The 20,195-nt window shown below is 38.2% G+C and overlaps 2 protein-coding genes and 1 non-coding gene across 4 annotated transcripts; 1 reads left to right on the top strand and 2 right to left on the bottom strand.

Annotated features, from left to right (window-relative positions):
• The first annotated feature begins 275 nt into the window (after positions 1–275).
• Positions 276–14,273, top strand: LOC134747861 (xaa-Pro dipeptidase). Of its 2 annotated transcripts, none has more exons than XM_063682526.1 (13): positions 276–427; positions 553–737; positions 1,749–1,936; positions 2,481–2,528; positions 2,617–2,678; positions 2,990–3,034; positions 5,284–5,359; positions 6,605–6,798; positions 9,277–9,411; positions 10,692–10,806; positions 11,548–11,739; positions 12,991–13,142; positions 14,155–14,273. In XM_063682526.1, the coding sequence occupies exons 2-13, from the start codon at positions 563–565 to the stop codon at positions 14,201–14,203; spliced, it is 1,431 nt and encodes a 476-aa protein (XP_063538596.1). In that variant the 5' UTR covers positions 276–427; positions 553–562; the 3' UTR covers positions 14,204–14,273. The 2 variants fall into 2 exon arrangements, with proteins under 2 accessions (XP_063538596.1, XP_063538595.1); XM_063682525.1 differs by having other exon boundaries at positions 277–427; positions 553–733; positions 1,745–1,936.
• On the bottom strand, positions 3,334–3,406 carry Trnas-gga (transfer RNA serine (anticodon GGA)). The gene has a single exon. It is a non-coding gene; the product is annotated as a tRNA-Ser (tRNA).
• On the bottom strand, positions 14,113–18,751 carry LOC134747855 (ankyrin-1-like). Its single transcript, XM_063682508.1, has 3 exons — positions 17,295–18,751; positions 16,188–16,403; positions 14,113–15,500 (listed from the first exon to the last, which is right to left on the bottom strand). Exons 1-3 carry the CDS (start codon positions 18,450–18,452, stop codon positions 15,285–15,287), a joined length of 1,590 nt encoding a protein of 529 aa, XP_063538578.1. The 5' UTR covers positions 18,453–18,751; the 3' UTR covers positions 14,113–15,284.
• Positions 18,752–20,195: the final 1,444 nt, after the last annotated feature.

Genomic DNA, 20,195 nt, shown 5'->3' with positions numbered 1-20,195 from the left:
TTTATTGCACAACCTCAGAATAAATGTAAAATTAATTAATGAATTAAAAAAAAAACAATAAACTGGCTGTAGTTATATATTGATTGTATTGTATTAAAGCAAATATAGATATAACTCCGTAATAGATGGATACAGTCTAAGGAAAAATTGTATGGTTCATGGTGAGCTACAAATCTACTCGACCAATCATATTGTCGCATTCTCTATGGTGACAGTGACAGTGACAACCAGCTGTCATAACATAATTATTATTATTTATTATGTTTCTACTTTTACTCAGAGTTGCTCAGAGCATTACAGTATGAGAACTTTGCCATAGTTTGCCAACAGTACCGGCGTTTTGTTCAGTAAATTACGTTCTACATTACATTTAAGATTTGAGTGAAAGTTAGCAACAGTTTAATTAAAACTCCTTATCAAATCAAAGGTAATCGTATGCGTTTTTCGCTCTAATCAGTCATCGTGTGTACTTTGGTTTACGTATCAATATTAATGATTGTGTTATCGCTTCAATTCTATTCATGCCTTGATTAGTTCATTTACTTGTCGTAGTTGAAGAGAAATGGCGGCGTCGTGGTCGATGGGTCCCGGCACCTTGGAAGTGCCCATGTCATTATTTGCTAAGAACAGGACAAGGATAGCAGAAAAATTAAAACCGGGACAAGTCGTAGTACTGCAGGGTGGGGAGAGCATTCCTCATTACGATACAGACGTCGAATATGTGTTTAGACAGGCAAGTAACTAAATAACAAGTCCCTCAGGTCGATCCTTCGCGTTTTCTGGCCAAAAACTATTCGAAATGAAGACCTATGGAGTATATGCCGGCAAACACCCATTAACGAAGAAATCGCGACACGGAAATGGAGATGGATAGGACATACTATTCAAAGAAGGGAACAAATAATGCAGCCTCGCTTTCGGTTGGAAACCGCCGGACGGAAGCCTTGGCCACGGGCGCCCTGTACACTTTTGGCAGCAGTCCGTCATAAGTGAGCTACGAGCGGTTGGGTTGAGCTGAAGCTAGGCCAGAAGGGTTGCTGAAGATAGGAAGGTGTGGTGTGAGCTTGTGAAGGCCATTTTCACCTCTGGGGTGCCTTAGGACAAAAACTACAACATATATAATATATCATTGACATTGATGTCTGAGTACCCATAACACTAGCCTTCTTGAGCTTAGCATGGGACTTAGTCAATCTGTGTAAGAATGTCATATAATATTTATTTATTTATTATTGAGTTACAAAACCGTACCTACAATTTTGGTTAAATAATTTCACGGTTTAGACTCGCTTGTTTTAGTCACTCGCGCGACATAACAAGTGCGAGTAACTAAAACAAGTGAGTCTAAACTGTGAAATTATTTAATGTTAGTATGTCTCACAACAGTTTAAATTCGATTACAATTTTGGTGTTTTGTAAGATTAAGTACCTGTTAATTATGATTGATACTTTGCCAACCTTTCATTTTGAAAATAGTATCCAAAAGGTAGGTACCTTGATTTGATACTAAGCTGAATGGATACCTGAGAGTGACATTATCAAGTGTTTTAATATAATAACATTCCGAATAAAATTTATTCTATTCTATATTACATATTTTTGTATCTTGTACCTACTTTTGTATTATATTTTCCTAGAAATGAAATATTCTGTTAGGTTAAGTTTCTCGGCGCATTGGTATTTGCTGTAATGCCGTTTAACCATAATTGTATTAAAATAATAATAATAAATATTTATTTCACAGGAAGCATACTTCACATGGCTGTGCGGGGTACGCGAAGAAGGCTGCTTCTTTGCCCTTGACATTGGCACATCTAAGTCCTACTTGTTCATCCCTCGACTCCCTGCGGAGTATGAGGTGTGGATGGGTAAACTGCACACTTGCGAGGACTTCAAGCGGATGTATGCTGTGGATGAAGTTCATTATGTAGATGAGGTAAATATTATCAGTATTGGAAAAACCTTTTTGTCAGTCTTTATTAGACTTGTGTCCTTCTCAGTTTTGTATGTGAAATGTGCTCGCTTGAGAATATTCCCCATAGTAAACAGATAATGTTCTCGAGAACGGCAACACACTAGTCTTCGTAAGCTTTTTAACTTGGAATATTCATATTCATAATGCTTGAATTGTCAATCATGTTTGGGTCTAGTGCAATGAGTGTAATTTCATTGCAAAGTCATTATACCTAAATTACGAGTATAACATATTTGAGTAAGGGAAGGGTTCTATCCTGTGTGTGATAGCGGACAGACTTGACTGCCCGTATATGAGACACTGCTGCGAAATGCATGTTTCCAGCAGTGTATATATATTGTAACGTCTTGTAAATAGGTATAAAATAGTTAATTAGGTTTAGGAACGTAAGTCTACTAATATTTAAAGTCCATAGCTACTCGAAATAAATATTTTTCTTTCATTTCAATCATTAAGTGTAGACAGTAAATAAAATTAGATTTGTAATATGTATTCTTTGCTTCAGATTCAAAAAGTTCTCAAAGGATTGAATCCAGATGTTCTACTTACACTGGTAATTTTCTTTTATTATTGGTTAATACTTGTTCTCAATAATCTCCTGCAAAGCTGGTGCTCATTTATAGTTAAAATTAAATTTTCAGAGTGGTCCAAATACAGATAGTGGTTTGACCGCAAAAGAAGCTGTGTTTGAAGGAATTGACGAGTAAGTTTACTACTTTTACTATTTTCTTTCACAATTAACTTTTTTAATTCTTTACAGTACATATGGTGCTACTTTCTCGCACTAGTGCGTCAAATAGCACTTTTCGTGCATATGTCGAAAGTTTAAAGGGCCATATGTACTGTAAAACGTTGTACGATACACGTGCGAATAGGTAATTCACAACTCGTGTCGATTTAAAACACTCCCTGCGGTCGTGTTTTAATTTATCGCCACTCGTTTCGAATTTCCTCTTTACCGCACTTGTATCGTAAATAACTATTCTGTTGTAACAAATTTTATTTTAATTCCAGGTTCAAAGTGGATAATGAAATATTATTCCCAATCATTGCCGAGTTGTAAGTATTATTATGTTTTTTTTTCTTATAAGCGTTTAGAGTCCGTAGCTAATTTTGAACACTTGAACAGAACAATGTAAAGCAGTGTCATTTTAAACGGCATATTTACATAGAAATTGGACATTAATGATGACATTGCCAAATTGCAAATTTTTTGTCCAACTTTGATAGATTTCTTTGCTTACATGTTATAATGCACCTTATTGGATTGTAATAAGACTTAGAATACTGCAACTTCTATTGTATTATAAACTGAAATAGATGTCATATATTAAAGAAAAAGTGACGAAGGCCTCCAGTGGTGAAGGCCGGATTCGAACCGGCGTCTTTAGCAATCCGGGCTAACGCCTTGAACCCCTAGGCCACCCCGCCACGGCGGAACCGGTCCCAATTTCACGACTATATGCCATCTTACCAAAGTATAACTGTTTATACTATGAACTGACTAAGACTAGGCGTCTTTGACCAACTCTTAAGGGTGAGCAGTATACGCGCTTGCACCTCCTTTACGAATTCCTTACAGAATTACGATATAGCGAGAGAGATTGGTTATTTTCTATTGTTTGTTACCAAGCAATAGCCGTTTTTATCTTACATTGTTTTCCGATAAGAAATATATCATAATTTAGATAATATAGATTATGTTTTGCTTATTGTAAAACATAAAAATAGAATAGAATATAAAATTATACTTGCATAGTTGCATACAAATTAATAACGAAACAATCGACTAAATTTTTCAAAATACTTCTACGCTACCTATGCTTGTATCCGATAACACGTTTTTTTCGCTTCGTAGCGAAAAGCGCCTATATGAACAGAAAACCTAGCTGCCTTAGCGGATCACTGGCATTGAATGTCTTAATTTCTGTCGCGCAAAAGGAAAATATTTTTTTTTACCGTATACCTTATTCATCAGAATTTGCATTATCAATCAATCAATCAATAATTTATTGCATTAGACTTATATCAACCGGGATTTGGACCGTGGTTACCCGTGAACAAGATGCATGTATAACTGCGTCGAAATAACGGGAGCTCGAAAACAATACAAAAGATGATCACGGTCCGTGTCCCGTGAAACTAACCGTGAATCATTCGAAACTGTTGGAATTTGTATTGTTTGAAAAACATTTATGTACTAAGTGATATGATTCATATGACCTACTCTCAATCACAATCATTATTAGGTAATGCTTAGCACAGCTGTTAGTGCTACATAGCCTTACATATAGGTATGTTTATATTTAAGTGTTCATTGTTTGTGATATAATACTATGACATATTGTACACGAGTTGTCGACAAGGCAGAAAACAAATTGTTGTTTCTTTACTAAGTTACTAACTAGTATATCTAAGTATATTAAATAGAATAACGAGATGCCTTGAGCGGGTTTAAACCCGTGGTTCCAGCAGTCATCCCTGTTAACTCCTATTTCAGGAATTAACTGTCAGTACTACGAAATAGTGTAATTTTTTTGCAATTTATGGCCTGGATGACTAGAGACAGGTAAAACCTATGTTGGCGCCATCTATACAAACATTTGACAGTTGCCAACCCCTTTACGGCCCGGCCACGACATCGCGCGGCGGCGGCAGCGGCGAGCGGCGGCCATAGGTTGGAGCGAGACACAGCCATCGGACCTTTCGTTCCCACCTATGGCCGCCGCGCGATGTCGTGGCCGAGCCGTAAACAGCGCGCGTGCAGTGCAAGCGATACGCGAATGGTGCTAGCGAGTAGCGACGCATTCACCAGATCTGAACGAAGATTTAGAAGACTAAGTGCCAGTTGCACCATCCGCACTTGACAGACTGATCAACGTCACCTGGCGCGCCCCGGCGGTTTACTATGAAACTTTCCATACAATACAATTTAGCGAATTCTTTAACGATGACAAACAGTTTGGTGCAACCCACCCTTAGTGCCAGTTGCACCATCCGCACTTGGTGTTCGCGGTGGTTTATTATCAAACTTTCCATACCTACAATAAAATTTAGCGAACTCTTTAACGATGACAAACAGTTTGGTGCAACAGACCCTAAAAGTACTAGGTAAATGAAAATGGGGATAGGTATGTACAGTCGCCATCAGATATATCGGAGCGGCCAAGGCGCTCACAAACATCTGAGCACGCCTCTATTGTGAAGGCGCTAGGTGCGTGTTCAGATATTTTTGAGCACCTCGGCCGCTCCGATATATCTGATGGCGACTGTACTATACTTATTGTATTTATTGTTTTACCTTACAGGCGAGTCATCAAAACACCCGAAGAAATAGAAGTTATGCGTTACGTCGTCAAAGTTTCTTCCGATGCCCATAAACAGGTAATTTTGACTCGCATTTTTACTAGTAGGTACCTATATATAAAATGATTAACCTCCTAAGTCCTGCGGTACAAAATTATGTACATAATAAAAGTCACCCTTCAGTCCCAGCATTAAGTAAATTACTATAGTAATAAACACCGATAGTACATATTTCGGTGCAAAATTATGTACATAATAAAAGTCACCCTTCAGTCCCAGCATTAAGTAAATTACTATAGTAATAAACACCGATAGTACATATTTCGGTGCAAAATTATGTACATAATAAAAGTCACCCTTCAGTCCCAGCATTAAGTAAATTACTATAGTAATAAACACCGATAGTACATATTTCGGTGCAAAATTATGTACATAATAAAAGTCACCCTTCAGTCCCAGCATTAAGTAAATTACTATAGTAATAAACACCGATAGTACATATTTCGGTGCAAAATTATGTACATAATAAAAGTCACCCTTCAGTCCCAGCATTAAGTAAATTACTATAATAATAAACACCGATAGTACATATTTCGGTACAAAATGTTTAGATGCCCCCCGCTTTCAAATTTGAATGCTCGCGCGGAGTATTCTGACAGTCCATAGAGTTGTTAAATAGTCTGTTCAAGACTGACAGCAAATATTTATTATGTGCAAAAAATGAACAAGAGGCCTCTAGGACTATGACGTTTAAAAAAGCTGGGACTTAGGAGGTTGGTACTGATCATTGTTAAACTTGCTAGGCATGACTAGAGAGGATCGCCTTGGTTTTCAAGTTTTTTTTTACTTGTACAATCACGTCTGTAGTTACCCATAATAACTATTTACCAACCTCTTCATAACTCCTCGCTGTTCTTATCTCAGGGTTTAAAACATGCTGTCCAAAACACAACATTGAAATTTTAGCCTATGTTCGAATCAAAGATACGATAAAATGTATTTAAATATGAATAAATGTTTTTTTTATTTGCATTAATTATTTTATATGATTTTGACCCATGTTCTTTTACTGATATGCGTTAAAATTCGAAACCGTGAACGCCCTCTATACGAGAGTAGGCCAAAGGTATTGGCGCCCTCTGATCGAGAATCAAATTTTCGTGATTTTCGAGGCACGTTTTTTCCTTAGACTGTATCCATCTATTACGGAGTTATATCTATCTTTGGTTCCAATTGAATAGGTTTTAAATTTCATCGAACTGAAGAGTTACTATAGTCGTAGGTTGGACCTTGGACCTTAGGAGGCTATATATAACATTCCAGGTGATGCTCTTCGCGAAGCCCGGCCTAATGGAGTACCAATGCGAGTCTATCTTCCTCGACCACTGCTACCGCGTGGGCGGCTGCCGGCACGTGTCGTACACGTGCATCTGCGGCTCCGGACACAACGCGGCCACGCTGCACTACGGGCACGCGGGCGCGCCTAACAGCAAGCTGATTCAGCATGGCGACATGTGGTACGTACACTCAGCAATACATAATTATTAATTAAGCATAATAGGGTTGTTTACACATGTTGAATTTTATAACTAGATCTACTTAAATAGAAAATTAGCAATTTATCACAATAAAATAGAAAAGACTTATATTGACCGGGATATAGACCGTGATTACCTTTTGTATTATTTGTGAGCTCCCGATATTTCGACGCAGTTACATGCATCATGTTCACGGGTGACTGAAGATAGCGGATGGGTGTCAAAGTTGTGTAGACAGCGCTCTGTCTACCCTCATTCTTGCGCGTCGGCTGCGTTCACTTTCAACGTTACCAACGGTCGCATTCACACTTGTTGGTCCGGTCGCGTTCACACTCGTTGGTCTGTCCAAACACACTACACTCACGGTGTCACTACGCGTGTTTGATTCGGATATCACTGGTTTTTTACACAAACAAATCACCGGATTCCACACATTTGACAGTTTAAACCCATCTTCACGATTAAATCAGTCACCCGTGAACATGATGCATGTAACTGCGTCGAAATATCGGGAGCTCACAAATAATACAAAAGGTAATCACGGTCTATATCCCGGTCAATATAAGTCTAGTGAAACTAACCGTGAATCATTCAAAACTCTAAAATAGAAAAACTTCAAAAATATATGGGAATAATAAAAAAATACAAGACTTCAGTTAAAAAAAAAAACTTAACTTCCAAATAGAAAAAAAATAATGATACCATTCGATACGTTACATTTTATTAAAAAATATATTGTACAGTAACAATATACATAAAACGCAATATTTCACCGACATAATCGCAATTTCCTTGTTTTCCACGGCTTCTAAGCAATAACGACGTTCCATGTTGTTAGAAGCGTTTCGTCAGTAAAGTGCGGGTGCCAGACTTTGACCATCATTTGTGACTTTTGTATTGCTTTAAGACAATGGGTCCCATACAGCGGCGGCTGGTGATTCTATATTATGGGTGTTCACTATCACAGTAAAAAACTACACATTCAATTAACCGACACAAAATACGGTCATTGAACTCTCTTATAGAATTTCGCTATTACGAATATCTTGACTACCGATAGACGCTAACTGCAGTTCATTTTACAAATGGATTCTAGGTTGTGAATGTTGTTTTAAAATTTTATGGAAATATGTGCTAAATTGTTAACACATCGGTTTCGGTCCAAGCAAACTCACCGCACAGCCGTCGCCCGGCCCGCCCGCGCCCGCTCCAAACAAGACATATGTACTTAGGTAGGTAACGCGATAAACTAAAACACCTAGTTACTTTTATCACAGCGACATAACACAACCACGGTGTTTTTGCATATTGATCTTATTTAATGACATATAAGTTTTTGTTTTTGACGAACATTGTTACGAAAGTTCAAGGTTTTCCTTTTATATTGAACTCGAGTCGATTTTGTAAACTTTTTTCACATTCTCCCGTTAAATTCATTCATTTTAAATACCTCACAACAAACAAATTATGTGCACTTACTGCTTAAACTCTTGGTTAATTATTTATAATAAAAAAATGCCAAAATTCCATTCACGCGCGTACTTTAAAATTGACTACTAACTAAGGTCTGTTTACAAACAAGTGACAATATGGCGCGTACAATGCGCGCGCATTCGACGAGAGGGCGCAAGGTCAAACGGGCTACGGAGCGCCGCTCCAATTTTACCTCTTTCTTCATAGAAAATCTTATGTTTCACGTGCGGAACTGTAGCGAAACTTCTCTTTCGCTCTCATTGAATTTCCTATTGATTTTATGTACTAAATCTTTTTCATAGGAGCGCAATCCAAAGCGCTCCGCTTCGCGCGTTACCTATGATTCCTATGAAATTATAGGAGTAGGCCGAGTAGTATAGGCCGTCTATAAACTTATAATGAATAAAGGTAATTATTTAATTGGTATTTTACTTTTGTACGATAGATCTTAAAGAGTAATATATTAATTAGGCACTATAATTTCATTATGATTATTTATGGGAGTGCACTGCACAAGCGCTCCTTAGAGGAAGCCGCGCCTGGTCCCATACAGACATTTGATCCACAAAACAAACCTGATCGACTGATGCCATTCATAAAAAATTGTGTGTGCTAATTATCTATGGGCCAATAGTTGCCTGAAAATAAAGATTTTAATTTCATTTCATTTTAATACTATTGGCTTAAGCACCCCCGCATACATTTTTATGTTTGCAATCGTTTTGCTGACTGTACGTCCCTAATAGGCTAGACTAAATGACAAGTTTTTATTAAGGTTATCAGTCGATCAGGTTTATTTTGGGACCCATTGCATTAAAGCAATACAAAAGTCAGAAATGACGATCAGTCTGACACTACGCAATAAAGTCTCTTAACGATAGGTACTTGATCGTGACGTTACCATCAGTGATGTTGTCAGATAACACAACAACAACAAAACTGGAATTGACTGGATATCAATTGATATAAAATTGTTGTTTCCAGTTTATTCGACATGGGAGGCAACTACGCGGGCTACGCGGCGGATATCACGTGCAGCTTCCCCGCCAACGGCAAGTTCACGCCCGACCAGAAACTCGTCTACGAGGCCGTGCTGTTCGCTAGAGACGCCGTTATCGAGTACGTACTGACATCACTGACACACTGACATCACCCGCAGCTTCCCCGTCACTGGCAAGTTCACGCTCGACCAGAAACTCGTCTACGAGGCCGTTCTGTTCGCTAGAGACGCCGTTATCGAGTACGTACTGACATCACCCGCAGCTTCCCCGCCAACGGCAAGTTCATGCCCGATCAGAAACTCGTCTACGAGGCCGTGCTGTTCGCCAGAGACGCCGTTATCGAGTACGTGCTGACATGACTGACATCACCCGCAGCATCCCCGCCACCGGCAAGTTCACGCTCGACCAGAAACTCGTCTACGAGGCCGTGCTGTTCGCTAGAGACGCCGTTATTGAATGCGTACTGACATCACCCGCAGCTTCCCCGCCAACGGCAAGTTCACGCCCGACCAGAAACTCGTCTTCGAGGCCGTGCTGTTCGCTAGAGACGCCGTTATTGAATGCGTACTGACATCACTGACACACTGACATCACCCGCAGCTTCCCCGCCAACGGCAAGTTCACGCCCGACCAGAAACTCGTCTACGAGGCCGTGCTGTTCGCTAGAGACGCCGTTATTGAGTGCGTACTTAATCACTTAATCCGCTGTCTCAGTCTCAGTGTCTTGGCTAGACACGACCACAGATTATATAATAGTTCTTACGATCAACACACCCACGACACAAGCCACTTCTCGGTCCTGCGCCACTGCTCGCCAATTTTTGACTTGGAGTTCGCGCCGATCCGCCTCCACCATGTCGCTCCAGCGATACCTGGGGCGTCCGATAGGTACGTCCTGCTAAGCGACCCAGGTATGCTCTTTTCACATTCCGATCTTATCGAGTACGTACCACGAATAAATGTAACGTTCCATGTCTTAAGGGTCCTTATGCTCCATGTGCATGTGCTTTAGGAAAGTCATAAATAAGCATTTAACAGCCGGTATGTACTTCTAGTTCTAGCGTATCGAGCATAATTTGCGTGTATTGTTCATTCTCGTTGTTTTCTTGTTTTTGTTATTTTTATTCGTTACTCATATTGTAATGACTAACATCACGTCACGTGTGTGTAATGTAATGAATGACTGTTATTGGCCTTATTTTATGTACTTGTAAGCATTGTCTTAGTTATATTTACGGCTCTTGTTATCCTGAATACCAATTAAATATAATATAACAATAAAATATAAAATACAATAAATAAATCTAATCTAGGTAATCTAAAAATAAGACTTGATTAGCCTGTCAATTGTTTTTGTTGCACGGAATATGCTATTGATTCTGTAATGTTCTGTTTCAGAGCTGCTCGCCCGGGAGTGATGTGGCCCGACATGCACCTAACCGCCAACAGGGCTATGTTGGAGCATTTGAAAAAGGGCGGTCTGCTCAAGGGAGATGTAGAAGATATGATTAAGGTAATTTTTTACCTTTAAAAAAAAATGTGGATGTGCGTGCTCGGGGCCGCGGATATCATGTTTTTTAATTTTAATTTTTGGTGTGGTTTAATAATAAATAAATAAAAACCGGCCAAGTGCGAGTCGGACTCGCGCACCGAGGGTTCCGTACTTTTTAGTATTTGTTGTTATAGCGGCAACAGAAATACATCATCTGTGAAAATTTCAACTGTCTAGCTATCACGGTTCATGAGATACAGCCTGGTGACAGACAGGCGGACAGCGGAGTCTTAGTAATAGGGTCCGGTTTTTACCCTTTGGGTACGGAACCCTAAAAAAGTAATCGCCGAGTTCCCTCAAACATAGTAATGCTCATTTTTAGGGTTCCGTATCCAAAGGGTAAAAACGGGACCCTATTAGTACTAAGAATCCGCTGTCCGTCCGGCTGTCTGTCACCGACTGTATCTCATGAACCGTGATAGCTAGACAGTTGAAATTTTCACAGATGTGTTTCTGTTGTCGCTATAACAACAAATACTAAAAACAGAATAAAATTGAAATTTCAGTGGGGCCCATACAATAAACGTGATTTTTTTGCTGTTTTTTGCGTAGTGCGGAACCCTTCGTGCGCGAGTCCGGCTCGCACTTGGCCGGTTTTTTAGAAATAACTTTCATATTTTTAGTTTTTGTGCAAAATTTCTTTTCAAAAACTCCGTTCTCCGAGCCTACTGCACCCACTTACTGATTATGACATATTTCCAGGCAGGCGTAAACGGCATCCTCCAACCCCACGGGCTCGGGCACCTGCTGGGGCTGGACGTGCACGACGCGGGCGGCTACCTGCCGGCGTGCCCGCCGCGGCCGCCGGGCCCGCTGGCGCGCCTGCGCACCGCGCGCCGTCTGCAGCCCGGCGTGCTGCTCACTATAGAGCCCGGCTGCTACTTTATTCCACCAGTAACTACCTACCCCCCCACCCCCGCATTCATAAACCTCTACCAAAGATAGATATAACTCCGTAATAGATGGATACAGTCTGAGGAAAAAACGTGCCTCGAAAATCAAGAAAATTTGATTCTCGTTCAGAGGGCGCTACTAGTTTTGGCCTACGGTCGTATAGATGGCGTTGACGGTTTCGTTTGTTATTTAACAATTTTAACGCATATCAGTGAAAGAACATGGGTCAAAATCATAAAAATAATTAATGCAAATAAAAAAAATCATTTATCTATATTTAAATACATTCTATCGTATTTTTATAAATCTTCATTTTTAGTTTTAAAGTGTGTCGACAGATGGCAGTGAATTTACTGGGGTTACAAAATGTACTATGACCAAAGATAGATATAATTCCTTAATAGATAGATACAGTCTAAGGAAAAAACGTGCCTCGAAAATCACGGAAATTTGATTCTCGATCAGATGGCGCCACTAGTTTTGGCCTACTCTCGTATAGAGGGCGTTGACGATTTCGTTTGATATTTATAATTTTTACGTATATCAGTGAAAGAACATGGGTCAAAATCATATAAAAATAATTAATGCAAATAAAAAATAATTTATCCATATTTAAATACATTTTAGCGTATTTTTATAAATCTTCATTTTTAGTTTTAAAGTATGTCGATAGATGGCAGTGAATTTACAGTGGTTACAAAATTTACTATGACAGTACCGCTCTATCTTATTATATCCTCATTGGCTCTAGTATAAGTTAGTCTATGCCTCTACTAAAGTTGACGAGCCGCTAATTATCGTTTGTCCCTTTCCATCATACCAATACGTAAAGGGACAAACGATTATTAGCGGCTTGTCAACTTTAGTAGACGTTTATTATTAAGGGGGTTAGTATCCAAAACTAGCTCCGGTTCCAAGGCTTTCAGCTCCTGCTCGAACCTTCTCTTCTGCTAAACAACAGTACGTCCAGTTTGTGGTTTAGCGCTGATGACACTTTCTTCACTGACTACCTGACATTACTTGATTGACACTATTAGAAGTATTAAGAATTTGCCGCACCGGATGCGTTTTGCGGGCAGCGGGCAGGTCAAACTTCAACTTCAAAGGTTGCTGCCAATATTGTTCATACATAATGCGGGTTTGACCGTCAAACTCACTCACTTTTCCTTAGTATGTGACAATTAACTTTGACTTGGCGACGAAAAGGGTTAAACCCTTGCCTCCCCTGACCAATTACTTCTCTTATTTCAGCTACTCGACGCGGCCAAAAACAACCCGGAGCAGTCCAAATTCTTCAACTGGGAGGTTGTGGACCGCTTCACAGGTTTCGGGGGTGTTCGTATAGAAGACGACGTACTTATCACTGAGACTGGCGTGGAAAACCTCACCTTCGTGCCTAGGACGTAAGTTGCATTTTACCTTAGAACTATAGGTATAGTGTGTATTTTTTAACCTTTTCGATGCCATGTTAAACACAAAAACTGTCACTCGGACGCCACGTCAACGAAGTGTCAAAACTGAAATTGAACTTTATGCACAGGTCTATGTTGCTCTGTGGTCTTTGATCGATTAATCCGTCTTTGGCGTTGAACCTGCGGTGCCGATATATCCGTCATTGGCGTCCAAAAGATTAATACAACCGCGAAATGAAACGAGATGTAGGTATAAGTGCTATGAAACAATCGGGACATCGCTATATACGCGCATAACCGCGTAATATGTGGTCGTATCAAAAATACACGCTGTATATTATACTCGTAAGAATGATAAAAAGTATAAAAACATTCTGAAGGTACAAATTTGCAAAATTCGGACAGTTATCCCGGCTGACAGTTGGCTCTGCCTAGATAGATTTCTTTACATTTTTAACCTTTTGGACGCCAATGACCGAAATATACGCACCGCCAAAGACCGATTAATCGGTCATAGACCACAGAGCAACATAGACGTACATGCATATGCACAAAGAGGATATAAGAAGATAGAGCGGTACTGTAATAGTAAATTTTGTAACCACAGTAAATTCACTGCCATGTATCGACACACGATCAAAATTAAAAATAAAAATATCAAAAATGAATTTATATACGGATAAATGATTATTTATTTTATTTGTTCTTTCACTGATATGCGTTAAAATTGTTAAATAACAAACGAAACCGTCAACGCCCTCTATACGAGAGTAGGCCAAAGGTAGTAGCGACATCTGATCGAGAATCAAATTTTCGTGATTTTCGAGGCACGTTTTTTCCTTAGACTGTATCCATCTATTACGAAGTTATATTTATCTTTGCAATTGTTTACGGTTGACCTACATAAGTAACACGGGAAACCTAATAACTGGTGCAAAGGTATCAAAAATTAAAGACAAGATTCAGATTCTTACAATTTATTAAACATATTTTTATATCACAGTGTGGCTGAAATAGAAGACTTCATGGCGAACGGTGCAAACTTCAAATGAAGCAAGCATTGAATCTTCAGGCATTATGTGTATGATATTGTAATTATGTATATATGACTATATAAGCGAATATTTTCATTTACGCCAATCATTACAAAACTTTGTATATCTTTTTTAATAAATTATTTATTTGTGCAATATGTTTCATTTTAAAATGTGACGTGTGGTAAAGGTACCTCATGGCGGTTGGCGCTTACGTCGCGTGGCGCCCGCATTAGTATTGGCTATTGGAGCGTCGTTATCAATGAGGATATAATAAGATTGAGCGGTACTGTCATAGTAAATTTTGTAACCACTGTAAATTCACTGCCATCTATCGAAATACTTTAAAACTAAAAATGAAGATTTATAAAAATACGTTAAAATGTATTTAAATATGGATAAATGATTTTTTTATTTGCATTAATTATTTTTATATGATTTTGACCCATGTTCTTTCACTGGTATGCGTTAAAATTATAAATAACAAACGAAACAGTCAACGCCCTCTATACGAGAGTTGGCCGAAACTAGTGGCGCCATCTGATCGAGAATCAAATTTTCGTGATTTTTGAGGCACTTTTTTTCCTTAGACTGTATCCATCCAAAGATAGATATAACTCCGTAATAGATGGATACAGTCTAAGGAAAAAACGTGCCTCGAAAATCGAGAAAATTTGATTCTCGTTCAGAGGGCGCTACTAGCTTTGGCCTACTGTGGTATAGATGGCGTTGACGGTTTCGTTTGTTATTTAACAATTTTAACGCATATCAGTGAAAGAACATGGGTCAAAATCATAAAAATAATTAATGCAAATAAAAAAAATCATTTATCCATATTTAAATACATTTTATCGTATTTTTATAAATCTTCATTTTTAGTTTTAAAGTGTGTCGACAGATGGCAGTGAATTTACTGGGGTTACAAAATTTACTATGACAGTACCGCTCTAGTATAAGTTACTCTATGATCCATCTATTACGGAGTTATATCTATCTTTGGTCGTTATTAATTGCGTAAACGGCAACCGCCATAAAGTACCTTTACCGTGGAACGTCACAAAGTCTAGTTTTTGATATCTCAGTGTGGATGTAGATAATATCAAAGGTATCTTAAATAGCGTTTCAATAAAGGTGGTATAGGCAACATTTCTAAAGCTTGTAGAAACTTTTCAGTTGTCTTTATTCCACAAGTTCTTAAAACACTTCTTATTTGTAACCTAGACAAGTGTTTTAATGGCGGCACGTACAGTGACAAGCACTCTGCTTTGATATTGTCTGTATTGTTATGTATAAAGGATAGTAATTGTTTTTGTACCTGGAACAGAAAAGTTGGTTGGTATAATTTGTAAGTTCATAAAAGGGTCCACGACCCTACGTCCTAGGTCCTACCTGGTGATCATTACATTATAAGAACGCAAGAAGCAGAAGGAATCCGACTTCAATACGATAAAACAAAACCAAAAATTAATCATTAAATCATTTTACGGTTTAGACTTACTTGTTTTAGTCACTCGCGCGACATGTTTCGGAGAGCCTAGGTCTCCTTTCTCAAGCACTAATAGTGCGAGCAGCGTTCACGACGACCGTGTATTGCGTACGCGCGCGAGTGACTAAAACAAGTGAGTCTAAACCGTAAAATGATTTAATGTTAGTATGTCTCACAACAGTTTAAATTCAAAAATTAATCCATATTTCTCTTGCAAGGTGGGCCTTAGGAGGATACTATATTCCAGCAATGCACGCAATTATGCTAAGAAGTTAAGTCACAGACACGCCTAAAATGTTCATGTTATTATAGCTGTACTTTACCCCTAAAATTTAGAGAAGATAAAACCCTAGATGACGCTAACATTCTCCTCCACGCTCCTTACTGTCTGTCAAATATCATACCTATGTATGTTAAATCTACAATCTTGTAACTTGTGACTTGTAATTGTAAGTTTTTTGATATAGGGCCCTGACAGACGCCACTGTACAGTTCTATCCATGTTTATAAACTTACTTGAACAGGTATCCTGCTCAACCAGCCACAGTTATGAGTAAAAGTCAGCAGGTGATCAGGTTCACAGTGCAAACTGAATGGCAGCATCACAAGAGTTGTAGTGGGATCAGAAGTGACGGAGGCAATGAAGGCATCCGGGAGTATTAGCTGTTCGCTGTCTGTGGATAGGCTTGAGTAGTCTACATTGCAGTTGTGCTCTATGAGTATTTTGAATACCTGAAAATTCATGAAGATATCGTCAGGAGACAACCAAAACTCATTAATTACTGGAAAGTAATTAAACAAAAATCAACCTTATTTAGGTGTTAATATGGTTCACTATAGCTATTAACACGTTCGCGGACGGTTAGTGCCGTCATGTGTCATAGGCCAAAGGAAACAAAAAACTACGCGAATGCTATAGCATTCGTGTTCGCGAACGTGTAGTAGTTAGTGAATTTTAGTTCGCACCTGACAAATATTATTTGACAAGAGGTGCATGTGATGAAAACAAACTACTGTATAAGATAAATTGCTTTCACAATAATTGAAATGAAATACACAATTGTGAAGTTTGATGTCTGTTTTAGATTAAATTAATACCTTAACATCTGGAAAATAATTATGTTACAATGGAGCACTTTATTTACTCTTTGAATAGTAGAAATAACATTGAAAACAAGCAATCTTTACTCCTTGTGGGCTTTAATTACAATCTAGTATAGATTCTTGAAAAATTGAAAAAACCAGTACTTTCTAGTACCAGTAGTGTCTGTACTTTTTAGTATTCTTTGTTATAGCGGCAACAGCAACAGAAATACATCATTTGTAAAAATTTCAACTGTCTAGCTATCACGGTTCATGAGATACAGCCTGGTGACAGACAGACAGACAGACAGTGGAGTCTTAGTAATAGGGTCCCGCTTTTACCCTTTGTGTTAATATTGTGTACAGCAAATTATGGTTGTGGCAGCAGATCTCGCTCTTCCTACCAAAGTTACATACAAAGTAACCGAAATTCTTATAATCAGTTTACAAAACTGATTATAAGAATTTAATTACAAATTAAATAACCAAAAATTCTCTCCATCAAGATAGATAAATACAAGCGATGTTTACGGCACTTACCTCTTCAAAACAACTGCTATGGCCAGAGTAATGTATGTACACAAGTGGAGGGCATTCTTCCCTTCGCAGAGCATTTACCGCAACACCATTCATGAGGAACAAGTAAAAGAATTTCCTAAAAGCCTCAAATGCACTATTGTAAATATATTCACAAATATTCATGTAAGAGTTTAATGGAGCATTGGACTGGTAATAAGGTTGCAGACCGCCAATACGCTCCAGCGTAACAAGAAACTCCTCGTAGAAGTCGAAGAATTCTGGCCCCAGGTCATGATTTAATAAACTCTCTAGAATCTTATATTTGTAGTAGTGTGGCTTACATGCTAACAAAATAAAATCTTTGTTTATCTCATCTTTGTTTGTAACACCCAAAAGTAGACTAAATATTTCATCACAACCATCATTAAGTGCTACATATAAAGCTGAGAAACCATCTTTATTCTTTATATGAGGATCAGCACCATTGTCTAGCAAAAACTGGACAATGTTTTCATTGTTGCCAGTACAAGCTATTATTACGGGTGTGTCTCCATTGTCAGTAACTTCATTTATGTCATCAACGAAAGGTAGCATCACTTTTATGATATCAAATCCACCTTTAAAACATGCTAAGTGAAACGGTGTGTAACCAGTTTCATTTTTAATAGCCAGATCAGCACCTGCATGTAATAATGCAGTTACGGACTTTAACTTCGATGCCAAAGCTGCATCATGCAAAGGTGTGTCTCCGTCAAAATCTTGTACATCTATCATCGCTCCATGGTCAATTAAAAGCTGTATAACTTCCACTCTTCCTTGAGTACTAGCTACATGGAGAGGCGTAACGCTCTCAGTGCTGCCGTAGTTGGCAATATCTTCAGCACTGTCTAATAAAGCTTTAACAGTTTGCAAAGAACTGTGATGACGACAAGCTAAGTATAAAGCTGTGTGGCCTTCATGCGTCTCTGCTAAAGGTCTGCAGTCAGGGTGCTTAAGAATGAGCACCAAGCTCTGATAGCTGTCATTAGCGGCGGCTTCGTGAAGGCAGGTCCATCCTCTATTATCCACACAATTAGGATTCACTTTCTTCAACAAACGGTGCACATTTTGAAAATCGTTTTTCCTTGCAGCTATGTTCAATGGGTTGGAAGTGTTTGGATTGAGCGAACTGAAGTCCATGCTTGCTTAATGTACAATGCTAAAGTTATTCTGTAGTTTTGTATTTTATACAAACACAGTAATAAACTATAAAATATTTTTCGTTGCACTATGATTATGATTGCAGTTTGCACAATGAGATGTTGTTTACAATGACTGTAAGTTCTGCATGATATGATAACAATGCAGTTCATAAAACGATTTGACTACAGCTTGAAATCTAAATGCAAATTCACCTTTAGTCGTTAAAAGTATTGTGACTATTATGAGAAATTTGAAAAATATTGGTACGAAAAGTACGAAATCAATGACAAAGACGCAGACCTCCGTTCCGAGTGTTCCGACTTTGACAGTTTTGACAGATACGTTCAGATACTACTCCGCGTTAGTTTACCTGCATCGATTTGATACTTGAAAACTCGAAAATTGGGCCGATTTTTTAAATGTCGATATTTAAAGGGTTTGAACGTCCCATTTTCCTAGCGACATGATCATGTATACAAAATGAAAGCTGATCACATTTTCTACACGTTTTACTCAGTCAAATTTTTTGATATCTTGTACAGTTTTCAAGATATCCGCTGTGGAAAGTGTAGTTTTGCATTAAATTTCCTTCAATAATATTCACAGAGCTCACGAGGAACCCGAATGATTTTAATAGTGTATTCCTGATCATATTGAAAGACTAAATGTCCTATAAATCTTTTTTGTAATTGGTATTTTCATAAATATACTATATAACCGTAATTCCGTAATAGATGGATACAGTCTAAGGAAAAAATGTGCCTCGAAAATAAAGAAAATTTGATTCTCGATCAGATGGCGCCACTACCTTTGGCCTACTCTCGTATTGATGGCGTTGACGGTTTCGTTTGTTATTTAACAATTTTAACGCATATCAGTGAAAGAACATCGGTCAAAATAATATAAAAATAATTAATGCAAATATTGCAAATAAAGAAAATCATTTATCCATATATAAATACATTTTTTATATTTTTTTTTTAGTTTTAAAGTATGACGATAGATGGCAGTGAATTTACAGTGGTTACAAAATTTACAAAAGATAGATTATATAACTCCGTAATAGATGGATACAGTTTAAGGAAAAAACGTGCCTCGAAAATCACGAAAATTTGATTCTCGATCAATCAAGTCTAAATCAGTGAAACAAAAACAAAAAAGTACATTATCTCTTACACATGGCCGATGACACGATAGGCATGCCATCATATTCTATGGCGTAAGGCGCGCCTGTCGTGTCATGAATTAATTGTTTGCCGCCACAGCGAAGTGTGAAAATCGAAGATGCAACGAATCGGTTGACTCACTGTCTCGCCTAAAAAAACATCTTGTATGTTGTATATACTATGTACTATGTCTATGTCTTGTATGAAGCGTCCAAATTTTCAAAATTCAGTAGCGACCCCTATAACGTACTTAAATAAAAATTATGAACAAAATCCTAATTTGTTTTTTATTGGAAGAGACTACGAAAATTATGACTTCAATGAAATAAGCAGCATCCTATTTAATCCTATTGTACGGGATGTCGGGGATACTTTTTTTTAATTTGATGGTTTATTTCAAAAGGTATGTCTGGCTAGCCAGCTTTGTCAGAAAGGCGGCAAATTTAAAAAAAATGTAGGCGTGATGGATATGTCCTCACATACAACATTTTTAATTTCGCGCTGTTTTTGACTTGACGAAGTTGGCTTGCCAGAGTATATCACATTTCGATGTATGATTATTATCAACAAGCAG

This window comes from Cydia strobilella, chromosome 15 (genome assembly GCF_947568885.1).
Source record: "Cydia strobilella chromosome 15, ilCydStro3.1, whole genome shotgun sequence".
In the NCBI taxonomy this organism is placed as follows: Eukaryota; Metazoa; Arthropoda; class Insecta; order Lepidoptera; family Tortricidae; genus Cydia; species Cydia strobilella.
Note: the sequence above shows the minus strand (reverse complement) of the source record. Positions and strands in the feature narration are given on the sequence as shown.

Bases quoted from the DNA above. Each gene is read 5' to 3' on its own strand.
- LOC134747861 (XM_063682526.1), top strand. From the start codon at position 563: ATGGCGGCGTCGTGGTCGATGGGTCCCGGCACCTTGGAAGTGCCCATG. The intron at 2,529-2,616 runs GTAATTTTCTTT...TTAAATTTTCAG, and splicing joins CAGATGTTCTACTTACACTG to AGTGGTCCAAATACAGATAG. The intron at 6,799-9,276 runs GTACGTACACTC...TGTTGTTTCCAG, and splicing joins ATTCAGCATGGCGACATGTG to TTTATTCGACATGGGAGGCA.
- LOC134747855 (XM_063682508.1), bottom strand. From the start codon at position 18,452: ATGGACTTCAGTTCGCTCAATCCAAACACTTCCAACCCATTGAACATA. The intron at 16,404-17,294 runs GTAAGTGCCGTA...ATGAATTTTCAG, and splicing joins ATAGCAGTTGTTTTGAAGAG to GTATTCAAAATACTCATAGA. The intron at 15,501-16,187 runs GTAAGTTTATAA...TTTCTGTTCCAG, and splicing joins TGAGCAGGATACCTGTTCAA to GTACAAAAACAATTACTATC.